Raw genomic sequence first — 17,102 nt, 5'->3', positions numbered from 1 at the left:
AGAGAAACAAACTGTACAGTAAGCGCTTGTGACATCACTCTACCAAAAAATAAATACTTAAAGTAGCTCACATTTATTTTCAGAATATATCTACTATCTTTAATTTAAGACAAAGTGGACAAGGAAACCTTTCACCTTCTGCTAAAGATTTTAATTAATTTTACTTTTTTATGGAAAGAGAATAAAATCAAACTATCTCGCTATTCTGGGTTCAAGAACAGAAACAGTTCGGTTTTTTTTTTTTTGTGGGATGTTTTTCATAATGTCACATATTTAACTTACGAATAGACTCGGTGTGTATTTCATGGACTGTCTGGTTCCTTCACACAACACCACAAACCTGTGGCAACGAACCCCTCATAGCAACGCTGCCTCTTCTCCTCAGCCACTAATTATTGCTTTGAATTTATGCCATTTCATTGCAAACTGAGCCACCCATTGAGAACTCTTCAAAAACTGGAGCCCCGGTGAGAGAGACTGGTGTGGCACAGACAAAGCAGGGCGGACTGAATGAAAGCACGTTGTACATATCAAACAAACCTACTTTAATGGAAGCACGTCGGATGTAGAAACGGTTTGAGGTCGTGAATATTTCAGGGTCAATTTGTTTTTCAGGAGATCTGTGAATACATAATCAAACACCACGCAGGGTCTGGGACAACGCTCTGAGGGAGGCAAGGAGGAGAGATTCACATGCACTTCTTCATGCAGAGCAGCAACTCCAGGCGCAGGGCAATGCGAGTGTGCCATCCGAGGGGGAGAATGCGGATGTAGCGAGCCACAATGGGCGGCCGGAGGAGGTTCTGGACGGATGAAGAGCGGTCAGAGTTTCCATAAAACACCTGAGGAAAAAAAATTAGGCAGGTGATGTTAAGGTGTGATTAGAGAAGAAAGGAAGAGCCGTGAAGGAATAAGCCTTTTCAGACATTTTTAAGTGAGGTTCTGTAAAACCGACACATCAGCCGTCACAACCACTGTTCAGCTGAGAAAACCGAGACAAACTGGACTTATAAAAGTGTAGATGGTTAACATATAATAATATGTCCCTGGATTCAGGAGTAATTCATATTTTCAATTTGAGTTGTTCTAAGTTGCTAAAAAATCAGCTGGAAATCAAGGCTGTGCAATTATTATTATTGCCCTAAGAACATAATTCAAAGTTATTCCACTATTACATCTTGTTTTTCAGCTATATAAACTATATCTGATTATAGCTTTACAGAACATCACTTCCAAATATCTCAGCTATCCTTCTAAGCCAAATATTGTTCCTACTCTGTTCAGCGTTTGGGTCCAAAAGTGGTTTCAGAATTGTAAGTAAGCGCTGATCGGCCATTTAATCCTCTAAAGATATAATTTTCTGCATTTTACAAATCTGTTACATTAGTGCATATAAAATATTCATACAACTGATAGATTTGAATTTAAAACAAATTTAATTAAACCAAGGAGTGTGGCTGGGACAAATGTAAAAAAAAATCTGCTTGTATTTAAATATTTTCAACTCATTTATGTCCTATTTAATAATCAGTAGAAAAAAAAATCTTTAAATCCTGATCATAACTGCTAAGCTGCTTTTTGCATATTTCCACTGGTATCTTGAAGAACACAGCGTCCTGGCTAACCCTAACCCTGACATTAATATTACTTCTATTTACAACAAATATGTTTGTAAGCCTTGAACGTTGCTATAAAACTAAACCTAGCAGGTGTATGAATAATTTTGGGCTTGAATGTAGCAAGACATTTACTGAAAGTATTGAGAATGCAGTTTTTTAAAAGTGTCTAAAAGCTGTTGATTTATCTACTTTAGATTCTTATTTTTAAAAAATATATATTTTGTATGTTTGTCAACTGCTATTCTGTTACGTTATTTTTAGAAACATTTAAAATTGCTAAATAAAATTATGCTTCCAAAGCGTATTTACAGCATCAATGACCCAAAACATTCTAGATTATTTTTGTCCAGGGTGTTGCTGCTTTACTGACTCTGTTGTTTCCAGTTTGGTCTTTGTAATAAATCCAGTTGAGCTTCTCGTCGGTGCGGTACTGGACGCTGTACTTGGTGACCCACTCGTCGGCGTCACAGCGGCCCTGAGAGAGGATCCCCGAAACCACCATCACCTCCTTCAGGTCGATCTGCAGCCACTGACTGTTGTCCTGGAATTTGGACAGCCAAGCACACCTTGGAGAAGAAACGGAAAATAAAACTCATACATGATTACCAGAACTCCAGGCTGCTTTATTATAAGAGAACTAAACTTTGTCGAATCACATTCGGTTTTTTAACTAAGGAGGAAAATGAGAAGCTGTTCGAATGTCTTCATTAATATCAATAGAAAGTTATATTAAAGAATGAGGACTTAACGTAGCAGAAATCAAATTGATAAAATAAACAATGAGGCTCTCAGTGTGTGTATTTTGGCATTGTGGTGTTCATATTTCCATGTTGTGAACAAAAGGACATATTGTTGCAAGACCTTGACCAGTTGTGTGAGCCATATTGGGTTTATCCTTACTGTTCCACACAGATTGTAAGAACATAGGGTTTTTTTTCATTATACTGGCACAAAACTCAACAACATGTGGTAAAATGGAAACAGACTATAGAAACGTGTGCAGATATTTAAATGTTATGATCGCACTGTGCCGTGAAAGGGTTTTTGTTTCATTGTAGGTCCTTTTATATGTTTTTGTAATACGTCCTTCAGGCTATCAGATTTTAATACATGACAAAAGATGACCCAGGTAAATACAAAAAACCTTTTTCAAATTTTATGTTATTTCATCAAGAATTGAAAAAAAACAATGCATCTGGCTCTTTGTGAAAATGTAATTGCCCCCTTATTAAATTATGAACTAACAGACCAGATTTCCTTGTTCAGGCCTGATTACTGCTAAAACTGTGGACTTAAGAGACCACTCAATCAGAACCTGTCAGATGCTTCTTTACATCACTGCATGGTTGTAGTAATGCAAATATATTGTTTCTGTTTCTGTTTAGTTTTAAATAAATTCACATTTTAATTTGACTTACCCGAAGCCTTGGCTGTTGAGCCTGGCTTTGCTCGGGACCCATGAGGAGAACCACCCGGTGTACTGGTCCTGGTTAGAGCAGGTGACTTGGCCTGGACTCACAGATCCTGCCTCGAATCCAAGAGGCCTGTGATACGGACACTCTGCAAGTAAAAGCAAAGTTGACCAATTAAATTTTTTTATTATTATTATTTCTCTTTCATTGTCACCATTTGTTTGGAAAGAACCTTTCCTGGACCGAACAGATGGAGCCCATCGAGAGGAGGACATGAACAGAAGCAGTAAGCCACTGACCACCAAATGGTCACCACAAAAGCCTCTTTGGATTTTCAGTCTTCATCCTTTCCGCTTTGCCCTCCTGCCCTGCTGACATCCTCACACACCCCCTCCAACACCGAAGACCCCCCGCGGCGTGCAGCCGCAACGTGACCCACATTTCTTCCTAAAAGCCAACAGCTTAATTCTTCACAGTGAGAGATCAGTGATGTCCATTAGGACGGCAGGAAAGCAGATGGCCATCCACTCTTCTTGACCGCAGCTCCATGTTGCTGCGAGCTCTCCCTTTCTCTGAGCTGGTTATAGAAATTTCACTACAAACATGTGAACGAGGGAGATGATGGAGGTGAGCGAGAGTGGATTTGTTGATACACGCAATAAGACCTGGCTCCTCTGTTTACTGCTGCTTCAAGACTGTCAGGGGAAGGGATGCGTTCGCTGTAATCCCAGCATTACAACGTTGACAGCAGAGCTTCTGTTTGAGTCAGGAGATAAGTGTTTGCATAACAATGACTCAAATGCCTCTGCAGTCCTCCCTTTGTAAATTATGAATGTTCGGATGGTTGAAATAATAGAAATTCCTAGAGGTGAGACACAGAGGGGGGAGGCAAAATATCGGCTGCAGCACAAAGTGCTCATTCAGGCCCGTCATTCATCATCGCAGGGTCTGTGTTGTACTAATAGCTAGTTTCTGTTATTCTGTGACTGGCGCAGTCTAACAGGAGCTGCATCATGTTCTGGCATGATGATTATCTGCTGAACTTATGTGTCTTCGCTGCCATCGGTTGCCATGCAATTTGTGGCTCAGATGACACTCGCCTATTCACTCGTATCACTTGTAATCAGCGTTGATCTCTTCTGCAAGTCTGCCCGTGATTTAAATCTGACCAAGTTGGAGCGTCTGCCTCTGGTTATTTACAGAAGAGCTAAAACTAACTATTTCTCATAGATTTAATGCTGGGTAAAACCTTAGACCAAAGATGTCACTGGACGTTTTCATGTCTTAAGTTTCCGGTTTTTACCCTTCTGTCCTTTTTATGACTCTGTCGTCACGCAACGTCTAACGTCAGCTTCTCAGAGGATGCCCAGTGGAGCATGTCCACCCTGTGGAGTTAAATCTGGACTCTGATGCTTTCATGCCCTACGCATTGTCTCTCTGCTTGTAAAACAAATGTAGTGATTCATCTTTGGAAATCTGAGGATTTAGTTTTAATGACTTTACATAATGATTTCGTCAAATAACAGACTTCCTGATGTTAGATAGTTTATAACAATACAGGCAGGGAGAGAATAATTTTCCATAATTCTTAGTTTGGAGGAGCTGGGAGTCACTGCGTGGCTATAGTGAGCACCAACTTGGTGTGAAATTAATATTTGTACTTCTTTAGGTTCTAAAAAAAAAAAGCCCAATGTGAGATTTCACAAAAACATTTGCAGATTCATGTTTGCTAAGAGAGATAGAGAGAGGTGTAAGCATGTGTGCTGAGGCATTTACCTGGCATGCAATCCACTCCTTTCACCATAGAGCCAGACCCCATGATGGAAAACTCTGTTGGAGATTCGGTTCCATCGCAGTCGCATTTGCAGGACTTGGAGGTCCATGCCTCAGAAGCGGCGGTCTGGTTCCAAAATAATAATAAAAAAGAACTTATATAAATGCAGTGGCATTTGAAAAACTCAACATGTTTTTGTTTGCATGATTTAAAATGGTTGCAATATGTTTATTTTCTTAGGGGTTTTCATACCTCTTGAGCATGAATCCTGATGAGCGCTGTCCAACCAGATGGTCAGAAAAAAGGGGGGAAGAAACAGCCAACAGAGGAGAGAGAAGAAGAACAAGAAGATGCTAAGGACACGACAAACATCCACTCTGTTGATAAAATCTGTTCATTTAACCACATTAAATAAATGTGGTTAAATGCGCGTAAACCAATGAAAGAATGAAACTTTCAAACTTAGACATAAGTCCTGCTGGATTCTGTCAACAGAAATACCTTAGAGTAATTCTGATATCAGCTTTCTAAAACTTCAGGTAAGGTTTCTGAGCAGGTGAGGACAGATCGAGTTGAAATCGTACCGTCAGTTCCTAGAAGAAGCAGAGCGAGCAGGGAATGCTGCACAATGAGCGCCATCTTCCAACCCACTTCCACACCAGACTGGACTCACAAATGAGTGAGCAGCAGGGACAAGAGAGACTGGATTACAGTAATCCACAGGACGTTAATGGCCCTACCTAATGCCATTCTTATCTGACAAAGCCCCTCCTACAGCCGGTAACGTGCCATCATGACAGCCATCAGCAGATTCAACATCGCTGGAAGTCATTGGGATGGCACAAGGGTCAGCTCAGAAATCCTATACACACACACGCACACACACAAACACACACACGTGTGGATATGAGTGGAGGCTTGTGTGTATGTCAGAAAGGCTTATGATGACCTTCAGCAAGTTGTCTTTCCCACATCTAGACACCAAAAAAGTGGTAAGTGAGTGAGTGTATATATATTATATTTATATTCACTTTATCCCTCCTAATAGGAGGGATACAGAAAAAGATGGATTTCTCTTTTTTGTCACCGTTCTTAAGCTATTAATAAGTCAAGAATATTGAAAATTTGCATCCCACTCTGCATCAATTTTCAAGCAATAAACAGCCATAAAGCAAAGCGCAGCTCTAAATTATGTGACCACATGTTATTTGTGTTTGAGCCAGATTTTTCTCTCCTGCAGAAAGCTGCTGATCCCCCACTGAGGACTTTACAGCCAGGTGGGTGAAAGTAATTGAGCCTGATTAAGCAAAGCTGTTTTCAATTTGCGTTCATTAAAACCTCCTTTTCAGTACTAACACAGAGCCTCTGATTTTCTTGGGAGCAGTGTAAAAGGCTGTGCTAGCAGCTTTATTTATTTTTATATCAGATGCCTGTTTTCAACTGAACATAACAAAATGAGGGCACCTGTTCAAGCAGCTCACTGGATTCCTGCAAAAAAACTGAGGAGAGTTCGGGATCATTCCAAATTCATCTACAAAACTCATAAAGAGGTCAGAGTTGCTAGTTCTGTGTTGTGTCCAAGAACTGTACATGTAAGATTTTTTGGATGAGACATTTTTATCCTGTACATAAAGATCATCTTTCAAATCCTTGGGCTTAACTTTTTTTTTTTTAAATGTCCCTAACCTTAACAGGTTCACTGTGCAAAGATGGAAATTTCAGATTTCCTGTCCAGTCAGCATCTCTGTTTCCCCAGACCTCTCCTACTCAGACTGGTGAGCTCTGAAGCATCTCGGCTGTCAAAGCGCAACAGACTGAGACTCATCACTCTGCAGGAGGTTGATGCTGCTGTCGCACTCTTAAAAAAGATGACTCGTGCAAGAGCTGCTGCATGAAGTATTGGACTCTATAAACGTTCTTTTACTGTGGTGTTAATAAAAGTACATTTTTAAACTGTAGTGCTTCTGTCTTGCTTTGTAGGTAAGCATGTAGAATCTAGTGACATCTAGCTGTAAAGAAGGGAACATTTCACATAACCACCCCTCTTCTCAGGACAAACAAGAGCCACTTGGTGTAATTTGATTGGGCAGATCTTTGATAGGATGCCGAAACACTTTGCACTCATTTTGAAAATTTAACGGTTGAGGATAAAGTAGGGAATTAAAATGATTTCATGTGAAACTGTATGAAGTTGAATGGCCTGTAGTTGTAAAACGAGACAAAGGCAAACCGGCTTAGGTCATATCTGCATTGCATTGATGCTCAAGTTCAAGGCTGGTATAATGCATCCAAATAGGGTTTAACTTTCAGTAAAACTTATTTATCGCTGGACTTGAATCAGTTCCATGAGTATTTGAAATATAATTTTAAATGTTGGATTTTATGGATAACACAGTTCCCCATTTATTAGAATGTGCCAGTTATTCCTAGTCCCTATTGAACTACAATTACTCAAGATATAAATGATATATTCTCAAAGGTGTAATTTTCAGCAATGCTCCTTTAAATTGAGAATCATGGTTGAGGTTAACTTAACCTTTGACTGATTTGTGGTGGTTGATTTGAGATCGATGTGCTTTACTATACGTTATGACAATAGTTTTACTATTTTACTGTTGTTTTTCTTTAAACTTTGTACCGCTTAGATTTTTTCACATAAGTTTACATAAAGTTTAAAGAATTAAAATCCCTAAGCATTTCAAATAAGCGTACACAGAGCATAATGTCAAGGACCGTTTGTAATCCAGATTTGTGACTTTTATGCCACATTAGATGGTTCCACTTAAAATACGGAGTAGCATGTGGAGCTGCTGCTGCTTGCGCCTCGTCTCCCAGCTCTGAGCACCGGCCGTGCTCCCTGCTCCTCCTCTTGCCTCCGCAGCTTCTCTGGGAATGCTGCGATCTCGCATTTGAAGGTCCAACTCCGGCTCTTGAAGAGGACGCAGAGCTGGACCTTTCCATGCTTGCTTCGACGCACATTTTTACGCATGAATTGATTCGCTCTCATCATTCCAGGCGGACCGCGCGGATTTAAGCTTCTGGTAAGATTTAACGACTTATAGTACTGGAAGCGACGCTTTCCTGTTAATGAAACTGTAAGAGGAGAAAGTTTTATATGCGAATATTTCTATAGCTGCATTTTTTATGCGTAATTTGGTGTTGCGTGTAAAGCATTGACTGTTAGCAGCAAGGGCGTTGCTAAGATTTTGTAAGACTGGGGCCTCAACCCACACAGAAAAATGGAAATATTTTCTAAAAAAAAAAATACAGTCCAAACCCTTTTTGGACAAAAAGTGTTTAATACATTGTGCCAGATACTTGCTTATAATAGCTTTTTTTATGTATGACAAAGAAGGTGAGAAATGTCGGAATTAACTATAATTCCCATTAGTTACATGCTGCCATCCAAAGGAATCCCGTAATGCTTGGAAAAGAGTGACTAATGTGACCCCTGGACCTCCCTGCTGAGCAGCTGAGCATCATGGGATGTGGCACTTCTGTTGCTACTGAAACTCAAGTAAAGCAACTGGAAACAGGTAAAAGTACCCATATATATATATATATATATATATATATATGGGCGAGATTCATATGAACTAATTAGGAGAGTATGTCAAAAATTGTTGAATACGTTGGTGCAAACAGAGCAAACAACCTAATTTACAAAGCTTAATATTGATTAATATTACCTTAATATTAAAGCAAAGGATAATATTGATTAATATTACCTTAATATTAAAGCAAAGGATAAAGATTTAACAAAAGGTAAAATAAAATGTAAACTTTTACATATTTTACATCCAAATAAAATATGTTTTAGTCATATTTTAGTGATATCTAAAATATGACTAAAAATTGAAATATACTTTATTGTCGCAGTTTATAAATCCAGGTGAAAATATATAAATGACAGTGCAGTAGGTGATCAATATCAATAGGTTATTCACTCTACTACCGTAATTACCCATTTGTTCTCTAAATCTAAATCTCTCACTTCTTGGCTACCAATGTGCGGTTCCATGTGGTTTGTTGCATGTTTTGCTGTTTTCTGTCACTGTGTTTGCTCACTCGTTGCAAACACACACATACACACCCACACACGGGCATTCAGATGTTTGACAGATAGTAGTTTTTTCTCTTCCCAGCTTGTCTTTTCTCCTCTCTTTAATGAGTGTTGTTACTCCCCAAAGCTTGCTTAATTCGTTCAGTTTTTCCAGTCCCACTGTTGCCCATGAACTTCCCTTGGGTCTTGTTATCGCTCCTGTTTTGTTTGTCTCGCTCCTGTTTTGTTTGTCTGCGTGTGCGTCTTCATGTGTGTCACATGACTTCATTCAATTACCGGCTTCTCGTTCTGACTCGTGTTTCCTCTCACAGATGAAGCTGTTAAAAGCCCCAGCCCGGCACTCAGTAAGATCTTTTTAAGTCTTTGACTCGTCTCCCTGTACACAGACGCATACGTATAGTACCGTGCAAAAGAAAAACACCCTTTGCACTTTCTGAACTACTGTGTGTCTTTTTGGAATTTTATCTGATCAAGTGACACAAAGTTGTGAAAGAGATAGAAAAGGATATGTGGTTTGATATGACAGTCAGTGGCACATAGTAGTAGGAGTGTCATGCTGTGGGAATGCTTTCTTCAGCAAGAACAGTGAAAGATGTGTGAGGATAAGCAGGACAATACTGTAAGCTCTCAATGCACTCTCAGGGGTTTTAACCATTTTTTGCCAAGATGAGTAGACCAGAGGTTTGGTTTGTAGTATGCTTCTTACTTGCACAGTAGTATCTTAGAAGAAAAAGGTAAAGCCAATGTAAGTTCTTCAGGGAGCTAATTTATATCATCTGCCATGTGGCTGAGCATACTATTCCACTTCTCCTTGGTTTATAAAGTCCAACATCTGATACTGTCCTGCAGCAATGAAGGCAGCTGTTTTGATCCAGCGGTGGTACCGGCGCTACATGGCCCGACTGGAGGTACGAAGGAGGTACACCTGGAACATCTTTCAGTCCATCGAATATGCCGGAGAACAGGACCAGCTACAGGTCTCTCTGTCTCTCTCTCTCTCTCTCTCTCTGATACCTGCATGTCTGAATAGTGTTTTCATAGAAGCCACCATAAACCTCTCATGTCCTTTTGTCTTAATCTCTCTAGCTGTCCAGTTTCTTCACTTACATGCTGGACAATTTCACCCACCTTAACGGAAACGGGCCTGGTGAGACTAAACCGGTGCTGACATTCAGTTTTATTGTTTTCAGTAAATGCTAGATGACTCCTGTCATGAATCATGACTTCCCTTTTAATTCCATTGGCAGCTAAATTTGGTAAGCTTCAATTTTACGCTCTTATTATAGCTCAAAACGTGTTGTTTACAATTTAGCGCGGCCTGTTATTCAAAACTACTTCAGGCCTCGGTAAGTGGTGACATTTTAGTGTTTGTTAGTCATCAGCCAGAGCTAAGTTGCTGAGAAATAAACATAATTTCACATAATGAGCACAATTTTTGTGAAACAACTATGTTTTGGTCTAAATAAGAAAGCCCAACGTACATCCTGTTGCTTAGTAACAATCATGAATGTGGAGGCTAGTGTGTTGGTGTGTAGCTGCCGCAGTGTGTGCGTGTGTGTGTGCGTGTGTGTGTGTGTGCGTGCGTGCGTGCGTGCGTGTGTGTGTGTGTGTGTGTGTGGGGGTGTGCGTGTGTGTGTGTGTGTGCGTGTGTGCGCGTGCGCGTATGCGTGTGCGTGTTTGTTACTGCTCATCCGGCTGAAAAGCAATGCTCTTCGTCGACAAGCTAGGCCGTAGCTCATCCTCACAGCCGATTCTCTCCTGCATGTCGTCTTTCATTGGTTTTATATTCAGCCATCATGCAGACAGGGTGGTCATTGTGTGCCGTGGACATCTGTGTTTTTTGTTTGTGTGCGAGAGACCCAGGGCAGAACAAAGGGAATTTAATGGACAGCAGACAATAGCCCATACTAAGGTGGCCTGTAGGTAGATGTCTGCTTTCTGCTTGCATAAATTAGAGGTTGTTATTTTTTGTATTATTTATTTGCATGTCGGAGTGCTCTCATGTAGCTGAAAGTGATACAGTGGCAAGCTACTCACAGGAAGATACTACGAATTAATGTCTGTGTTGGGAATATTTTCATTTCACAATTTGTCTGATTATAATCAATGTTCCTCCGACCCATTCAGACTCAGAATCTATATGTAGCATTCTGAAAAAGAGAATAATAATGCTCTAATTTTGGTTCCAGTCATACAAGTGGCCTTCATCATTACACTGTACTTTACAATGACTTTGTACTTTCTAAGATTTGAGGTAGCTGTTTGAAAAGGAAAAAGAAAAGGCCTGGGTTCTCATGGGTTAACTAAGAACAACTGAAATGAGTTTTTCAGCTTGTGAACATATCGTCTCCTCCAGACTTGATCTCCCAGCTGCTGGACCCCGTCATCGACCCCTGGTTAGACAGAGAGACCTGCTACAAAACAATCCCCATCCCAGAGTCTTACACCGGACCTCGTATTTTGTTTCCTCTGTCTGTCTCTGATACAAACGCCCTCTTGAGTGCTTTTAAAGAGCAGCAGGTACCAACATAACACTTTGTTTCGTCCCGATGCAACAATAAATACGGTGGACCTCTGTTTCCGTGCAGATTCTACATGCCAGGTACGTCCTGCAGCTGCTGTACGAGAGCAAAAAGCTCCTCAAACAGATGCCGAATATTGTCCATTTGTCAACGTCCTACACCAAGGAGATCACCATATGTGGTGAGGAGTCTCAGTTTCAGTTCTCCTCGTTAACAATTAGATCCAGCGTTGTCCTTTCTCTTGTACAGTAAGGCAAACCTGAAAACATTTGTCATTCTGATGCTGTCAGCACTTTAGGTCAGTAAACACCTCAATAAATGACCACTGCTGTCTTTAAATGTGTCATAACTACTGCTGCCTGTGTCTTAATAGCAGGGCTGGAAGATATTTGCACACTGATCAGGCACTTGACTTCTCGTCCACAGCTGCCTCCTCACACCGACTTGCATCTCGTTAAACTCAAGAAAACCTGTGATAAAAGCAAAGAACACACACTGTTTGTGTTGAGATGGTGCCAATTGGAGATTTTTGCATAGAAGTTGCAGTTTAAACCATTTAATTGTATTTTGATTTTCATTTCTTTTGGACATGTTCCTCATCCAATGTGGAGACAACTCTGAGATCATTGTCCTACCAAAACGGTTCAGTTGTTTCCGTGTCTCAAACATCTTTTTGTTGCTTTGACACTAACTTCAAGAATATAACGGTTGTTCCATGTTATTTCAATGACTTTGCAAAGTCCTCAGCATGATGCTGCTACTGCCTCCATGCTTTATAGTTGGTGCAGTTTTCTTAAGCCTCTTGAAGATTAGTGAGTACAACCCAGAAAGTCAACCAAATTGAGAAGATTTCAGATGTCATGGCAGAATTATACCTGCTGTTTTCTACAAAGTGCCTACATACAACAAGCAATGCATTAGCAGGGGTATAAATATACATAATAGGCCTGTTTGTATAATAATTCAGGCCCTATGTGGTTTAAGGAAAATTCAGAAAATGTCCATTTAATTCTTGTTTTGGAAAAAGAAATGTCTGCTTTATGGAAAAAGAACAAGTCAAAGAAATTCAAAATAATCCAGCAATCCTGGATTACACAAGGTGCACAAGTATGTGTATCTTTTTACCCAGAGCTGTATGTCCATGTCAGAATTAGTGATTTTTGTTTTTTGTTGGGGGTTTTTTGTCGCAGGTGATCTGCACGGCCGGCTGGATGACTTACTTCTGATATTCTATAAGGTACCCTAAAGCAGAAATGTCTCTGTTTGTAGAAATACATGCTTATAAAAAATAAAATAAAATGTTTATGCTGGTCAAAATGTGGTAAAAAAATTTTTTGTTGATGTCCAGAATGGACTGCCTTCTGCTGAGACACCCTACATCTTTAATGGAGACTTTGTGGATCGTGGGAAAAAGTCGGTAGAAGTGGTAATCCTCCTATTTGCCTACCTTCTGCTTTACCCAGACCACATGCACCTGAACCGGGGAAACCACGAGGATCACATCATGAACCTCAGGTGGGTGTGTGGGGGGAAGAGAAAACATGGAGAAAGAAAAGTTCATCCCCAGAAGTCCTCAAGAATTTTTTCTTGCTTCTCAGATACGGATTTACAAAGGAAGTTATGCAGAAGTATAAGGTAAAGCCAGCAAATAATGACAATGTTCCTCCTCCGCAAAAATAACTTGGGATGTGGTGATTTGGATAATTTTTTTCCACCATCATAAGATCTATTTGTTTAACTGCATGCAGACCCATGGCCGTGAGATCCTCCAGCTGTTTCAGGACGTTTTTAGCCTTCTGCCCATCGCTACAGTCATTGATGCAAAGATCCTCATTGTGCACGGAGGAATTTCAGACCAGACTGATCTGGATTTGCTTGGCTCCATAGAGCGGCACAAGGTCAGAGAAAATCCATAGCTACCTTTTGATTTCATGTTTTATAAGCTGCAAGAATTATTTTTTTTTGGTCATGTGAGGGCATAAAAAAAATCACAGGTCATTCAGATGGTATCACTTTAATATTGCTACCCTTTAAAGTTCTTCACATATTGTTACATTAAAAGAAACTTAAATGTTTTTCATTTGGATTTTAAGTGACGGACTGCCACAAAGTAACTGTGAAATGGCGACTTTTAAACATTTTTCAAACAAAAACCTGAAAAGTATGTTGCACGTCCATTAAAATACATCATGGTTAGTGTATTCGTATTCAGGCCTCCTTTGCTCTGACAGCCTGGAATAAATGAGTTTATTTAAGGGATATCCATGATCTACTTTTCAGATTTTCAAACAGTTTTGTTAACCATGTGTCACTTTGTGCTACAAAAATAGACAACAAAAAAAAGGTAATTAAAATTGAACAACACTTTGAATTACACCATTTTGTTAGTAGTAAACCATCTATGTGTTACTGTCACGGTTAACCCGAGCTAAAGCTTTTTAAATCACTTCCGCTGAGATTTTTGGTGACTGTGGGTAGAGTAGTAGAGTAGGCGTCTTGCGATCGGAAGGTTGTAGGTTCGATTCCAGCTGCCTCCTGCCACATGTAGATGTGTCCCTGGGCAAGGCACTTAACCCCAAATTGCCTACCAAGCTGCGTATTGGTGTATAAATGTGTGAGCGTTTGTGAGGATGAATGGGTGAATGTGACTCTAGTGTAAAGCGCTTTGAGTGGTCAAAAGTGATTGGATAAAGCACTATATAAGTTTTGTCTATTTATATTTATTTAGGGGTTTTGCTGGATGTTCTGCCTTCTTCTCTGAACATCTGTTAGTTGTTGACCTCACAGCATGTCCCCTCAGGTGAAATCCGCCCTGAGGTTTCCTAGACGCAGCTTGGAGCAGCTTGACATCGGTCAATCCCATCGACTGGGCAAAAGAATGAGGTCGACGGACATCTCTCGCCCCAGCAGCAGTCGCAGCTACAATGGGAACCACAGGACCCCCACTCTGAGGTCTGACCTCTTATCTTTATTTGCAGATGTTTAGTCATTATTTATTTATTTATTTCAGCAAAATCCTGACTTTTCCTGCTACCTACTCTAATCCTCAGAAAGAGGAGATGCAGGCTGAGCCGGCAAGATAGCGGAGCCTCAACTTCATCGTCTTCATCCTCATCGTCGTCCTGTTCTTCGCTCTGCTCTCCTCGAACTCCCTCCTGCATCTCACCCCAAACGTACCCCTCGTCTCCCAGCACACCCTGCAACGTCCTCCAGGTGCCTTTCCTGGACTCTCTGTCCTCTGTTCCGCTCCCATCACTTCCGCAACAGGAACGGGAATGGAAACAGGTGAGAGATTTTTCAGCTCTCTTTCATAAGCCAACGTGTCATAAATATAGCGTCCGTGTCCACTCTTGCATTTACCAGATTGTAGATATATTGTGGAGTGACCCTAAAACCCAGGAAGGCTGCAGCCCCAACTCCTTCAGAGGTGGAGGCTGCTACTTTGGCCCCGACGTTACTCAGAGGCTGCTGCACAAGCACGGACTGCAGCTGCTCATCCGCTCTCATGAGTGCAAACAGGAGGGATACGAGCTCTGTCACAGCGGACGGGTAGGACACATTCAACTTGCTGTTACTGCCCAAAAAGCTGTGACATGTATGAACGGGCGCAGATGAACTTGTGAATCTTATAGGTGATCACCATCTTCTCAGCATCAAACTACTATGAGGAGGGAAGCAACCGTGGTGCTTACATCAAACTGGGAAAGGAACTGGTGCCTCGCTTCTACCAGTACCAAGTCAGCCGCACGACCCGCAGGCTTACCCTGACACAGAGGTGCAATGCAGTCGCTCCTAAATTTTAGACAAAGTACTTAGAGTCATATTAGTAAATAAGATTTATCTGATGCTAATCCATGTTTGCCTTCTTTCACCTCATCCGTCTCTTTCTTTGCTTTCTCTTAAAGATTTATGTGGTCTGTGATCAGTATTGGCTCTAAAACCAGAGGGACTCTTTCTGAACCCTGAAAGAAATGGAATAAACTATAAAACAGACAAAAGTTTCCATATTTTAAAGAATCTGTTAACTATCCAGTTTAGGTTTGATTTGCACAAGTATTTTGAACAAATGCTGACTACGCTACAGGCTCCTAAAAAAGTGAAATAACTCTTGGATTTAATGGAATCAGAACCACCATTATCTAATACAGCTGTGTCTTCTTCTGTAATGCGCTCCTGTAAATAAACAATAGAAAACTGCTAAGCTATGTGCAAGTAGCTGATTTCCCCAGAGCTCCACACCACATGCATGTGCCGCCCTCAAGCAGCATTCCACCTTAGGTAGTGCGCCACAGGGCCCACATCAAGAACCACTTTAATCTGTGAGGCAGAGCTGTCAGGTGTGTGGTTCCCAGTCAGACATCATACAGACATTTGCTGGAACCAGTCTAAGTGCATATTCATCGTCTTTAAACACTGTGAAACTTGCATAGCTTTGGTTATCTTGAATGTTATCATTCGGGACCAAAATATTGAAATAAAATTCTTGTTTCATAGCTTGTTTTTTTTATTTTTATTGCAGAGTTCGTGCAGCTGAAGGCTCTGCTCTCAGGGCTCTAAAGGAGAAACTGTTCGCCCATCGATCTGAGCTGATGACGGGCTTCTTGAAGTACGACCCAAATGAAACCGGTACTCTCTGCTCCTTCCAGCACCAGGGGGATGGGGGGGGGGTCATCACCCTTGTTATCACATGAAGCCGTTACCTTAGAAGCAACTCCTTTGTTACAGGTTGTGTGTCAGTCGGTGAATGGGCCAAGGTGCTGGAGTCTGTCCTGAGACTGGACTTACCCTGGCGGACACTTCGTCCACACTTAGTCCATCTGGCACCAGATGGCAGTGTTGAGTATCAGTCCTGCTTTGAGGATGTGGGACCAGGAGCTCCTCTGCCTCAGGTCAGAAGATAAAGTACCCAAGTGTTGTGTGAACAAATATTTACTAATCCCATATAGAAAATGTGAAACTAAAACACAAATATTATAATTGTACTTTACTTTATAGTAATTATGTTATATTTACTGCATGTGTTTTTTTGTTTTTTTGTGTTTTTTTTAGGTTGCTCCCACCTTGGCTGAAACTCTGTTCAGATACAGAACCGACATCGAGATCATTTTCAACATCATAGACAAAGATCATTCAGGTACATAAAACTCTTCAGCATGTTTTAAGTTGGTTCGTCTTGTTTTCCGCCATTTAAAGCGTGTTCATGGTGGATATGTTAAGGTCTGATCTCCATTGAGGAGTTTCGCCACACCTGGCGCCTTTTCAGCGCTCACCTGGGGGTCGCCATTGACGACAGAGCCATCGATGAGCTGGCCCGCAGTATCGACTTCAACAAGGACGGCAGCATAGACTTCACAGAGTTCTTGGAGGCCTTCAGGGTGGTCCACAAACTGGACAGTAAAGATCATCAACTGAGCGAAAACGCAGATAAAGAGAAGTGTGCTTGAGTATTTGAAAGGAGGCGAAAGAAAAGGAGACGTAAACTCGATGCGAAGAGATACCTGGACTCCTCCAAACTGCTGCAACCTCCAGTGTTAAGGTTCTTTTAATGTCTGCTATTTATTTTTTTTGTTTAAATAAAAAAAACACATCAGGAGAAAAAATTAACTTTTTTTTTTTCTTTCCTACATTTACAAATTCACAAGCAGTATTTATCCAGAACCACATTTCCCATGAATGAAAAAATAAAAATAAAAAATTGCTTCCTTTGAGTGC

The 17,102-nt window shown here is 40.8% G+C and overlaps 2 protein-coding genes and 1 long non-coding RNA gene across 7 annotated transcripts; 2 read left to right on the top strand and 1 right to left on the bottom strand.

Moving 5' to 3' along the window:
• Nucleotides 1–203: 203 nt before the first annotated feature.
• Nucleotides 204–5,585, bottom strand: rs1a (retinoschisin 1a). Its single transcript, XM_008404513.3, has 6 exons — nucleotides 5,390–5,585; nucleotides 5,058–5,083; nucleotides 4,808–4,931; nucleotides 3,038–3,179; nucleotides 1,990–2,185; nucleotides 204–842 (listed from the first exon to the last, which is right to left on the bottom strand). Exons 1-6 carry the CDS (start codon nucleotides 5,442–5,444, stop codon nucleotides 690–692), a joined length of 696 nt encoding a protein of 231 aa, XP_008402735.1. The 5' UTR covers nucleotides 5,445–5,585; the 3' UTR covers nucleotides 204–689.
• Nucleotides 5,586–5,782: 197 nt separating this feature from the next.
• On the top strand, nucleotides 5,783–6,763 carry LOC103462035 (uncharacterized). The gene is made up of 3 exons (XR_533257.3): nucleotides 5,783–5,797; nucleotides 6,046–6,355; nucleotides 6,500–6,763. It is a non-coding gene; the product is annotated as an uncharacterized LOC103462035 (long non-coding RNA).
• Nucleotides 6,764–7,581: 818 nt separating this feature from the next.
• On the top strand, nucleotides 7,582–17,098 carry ppef1 (protein phosphatase, EF-hand calcium binding domain 1). 5 transcript variants are annotated; one of them, XM_081605091.1, is made up of 19 exons: nucleotides 7,583–7,846; nucleotides 8,197–8,341; nucleotides 9,180–9,212; nucleotides 9,718–9,845; nucleotides 9,955–10,015; nucleotides 11,225–11,388; nucleotides 11,457–11,571; nucleotides 12,581–12,627; nucleotides 12,739–12,905; nucleotides 12,989–13,025; nucleotides 13,139–13,288; nucleotides 14,191–14,342; nucleotides 14,441–14,603; nucleotides 14,754–14,939; nucleotides 15,023–15,165; nucleotides 15,910–16,016; nucleotides 16,116–16,279; nucleotides 16,440–16,524; nucleotides 16,608–17,098. In XM_081605091.1, the coding sequence occupies exons 2-19, from the start codon at nucleotides 8,287–8,289 to the stop codon at nucleotides 16,832–16,834; spliced, it is 2,184 nt and encodes a 727-aa protein (XP_081461217.1). In that variant the 5' UTR covers nucleotides 7,583–7,846; nucleotides 8,197–8,286; the 3' UTR covers nucleotides 16,835–17,098. The 5 variants fall into 5 exon arrangements, with proteins under 5 accessions (XP_081461219.1, XP_081461217.1, XP_008402736.1 ...); XM_008404514.3 differs by having other exon boundaries at nucleotides 7,584–7,846; nucleotides 14,441–14,675; XM_081605090.1 differs by lacking the exon at nucleotides 9,180–9,212 and having other exon boundaries at nucleotides 7,584–7,846; nucleotides 14,441–14,675.
• The last annotated feature ends 4 nt before the right edge of the window (nucleotides 17,099–17,102 follow it).

Source organism: Poecilia reticulata, chromosome 3 (genome assembly GCF_904066995.2).
Source record: "Poecilia reticulata chromosome 3, P_reticulata-male-v2, whole genome shotgun sequence".
In the NCBI taxonomy this organism is placed as follows: Eukaryota; Metazoa; Chordata; class Actinopteri; order Cyprinodontiformes; family Poeciliidae; genus Poecilia; species Poecilia reticulata.
This window is presented reverse-complemented; position numbering and strand designations above follow the sequence as displayed.

Coding starts and splice junctions, on each gene's coding strand:
- ppef1 (XM_008404514.3), top strand. CDS start 8,287: ATGGGATGTGGCACTTCTGTTGCTACTGAAACTCAAGTAAAGCAACTG. Junction 10,016..11,224: donor CCTTAACGGAAACGGGCCTG/GTGAGACTAAAC, acceptor CGTCTCCTCCAG/ACTTGATCTCCCAGCTGCTG. Junction 11,572..12,580: donor CAAGGAGATCACCATATGTG/GTGAGGAGTCTC, acceptor TTTTTGTCGCAG/GTGATCTGCACGGCCGGCTG.
- rs1a (XM_008404513.3), bottom strand. CDS start 5,444: ATGGCGCTCATTGTGCAGCATTCCCTGCTCGCTCTGCTTCTTCTAGGA. Junction 5,084..5,389: donor GCTTCTTCTAGGAACTGACG/GTACGATTTCAA, acceptor CTGGTTGGACAG/CGCTCATCAGGATTCATGCT. Junction 843..1,989: donor ACCAAACTGGAAACAACAGA/GTCAGTAAAGCA, acceptor TTTTTTCCTCAG/GTGTTTTATGGAAACTCTGA.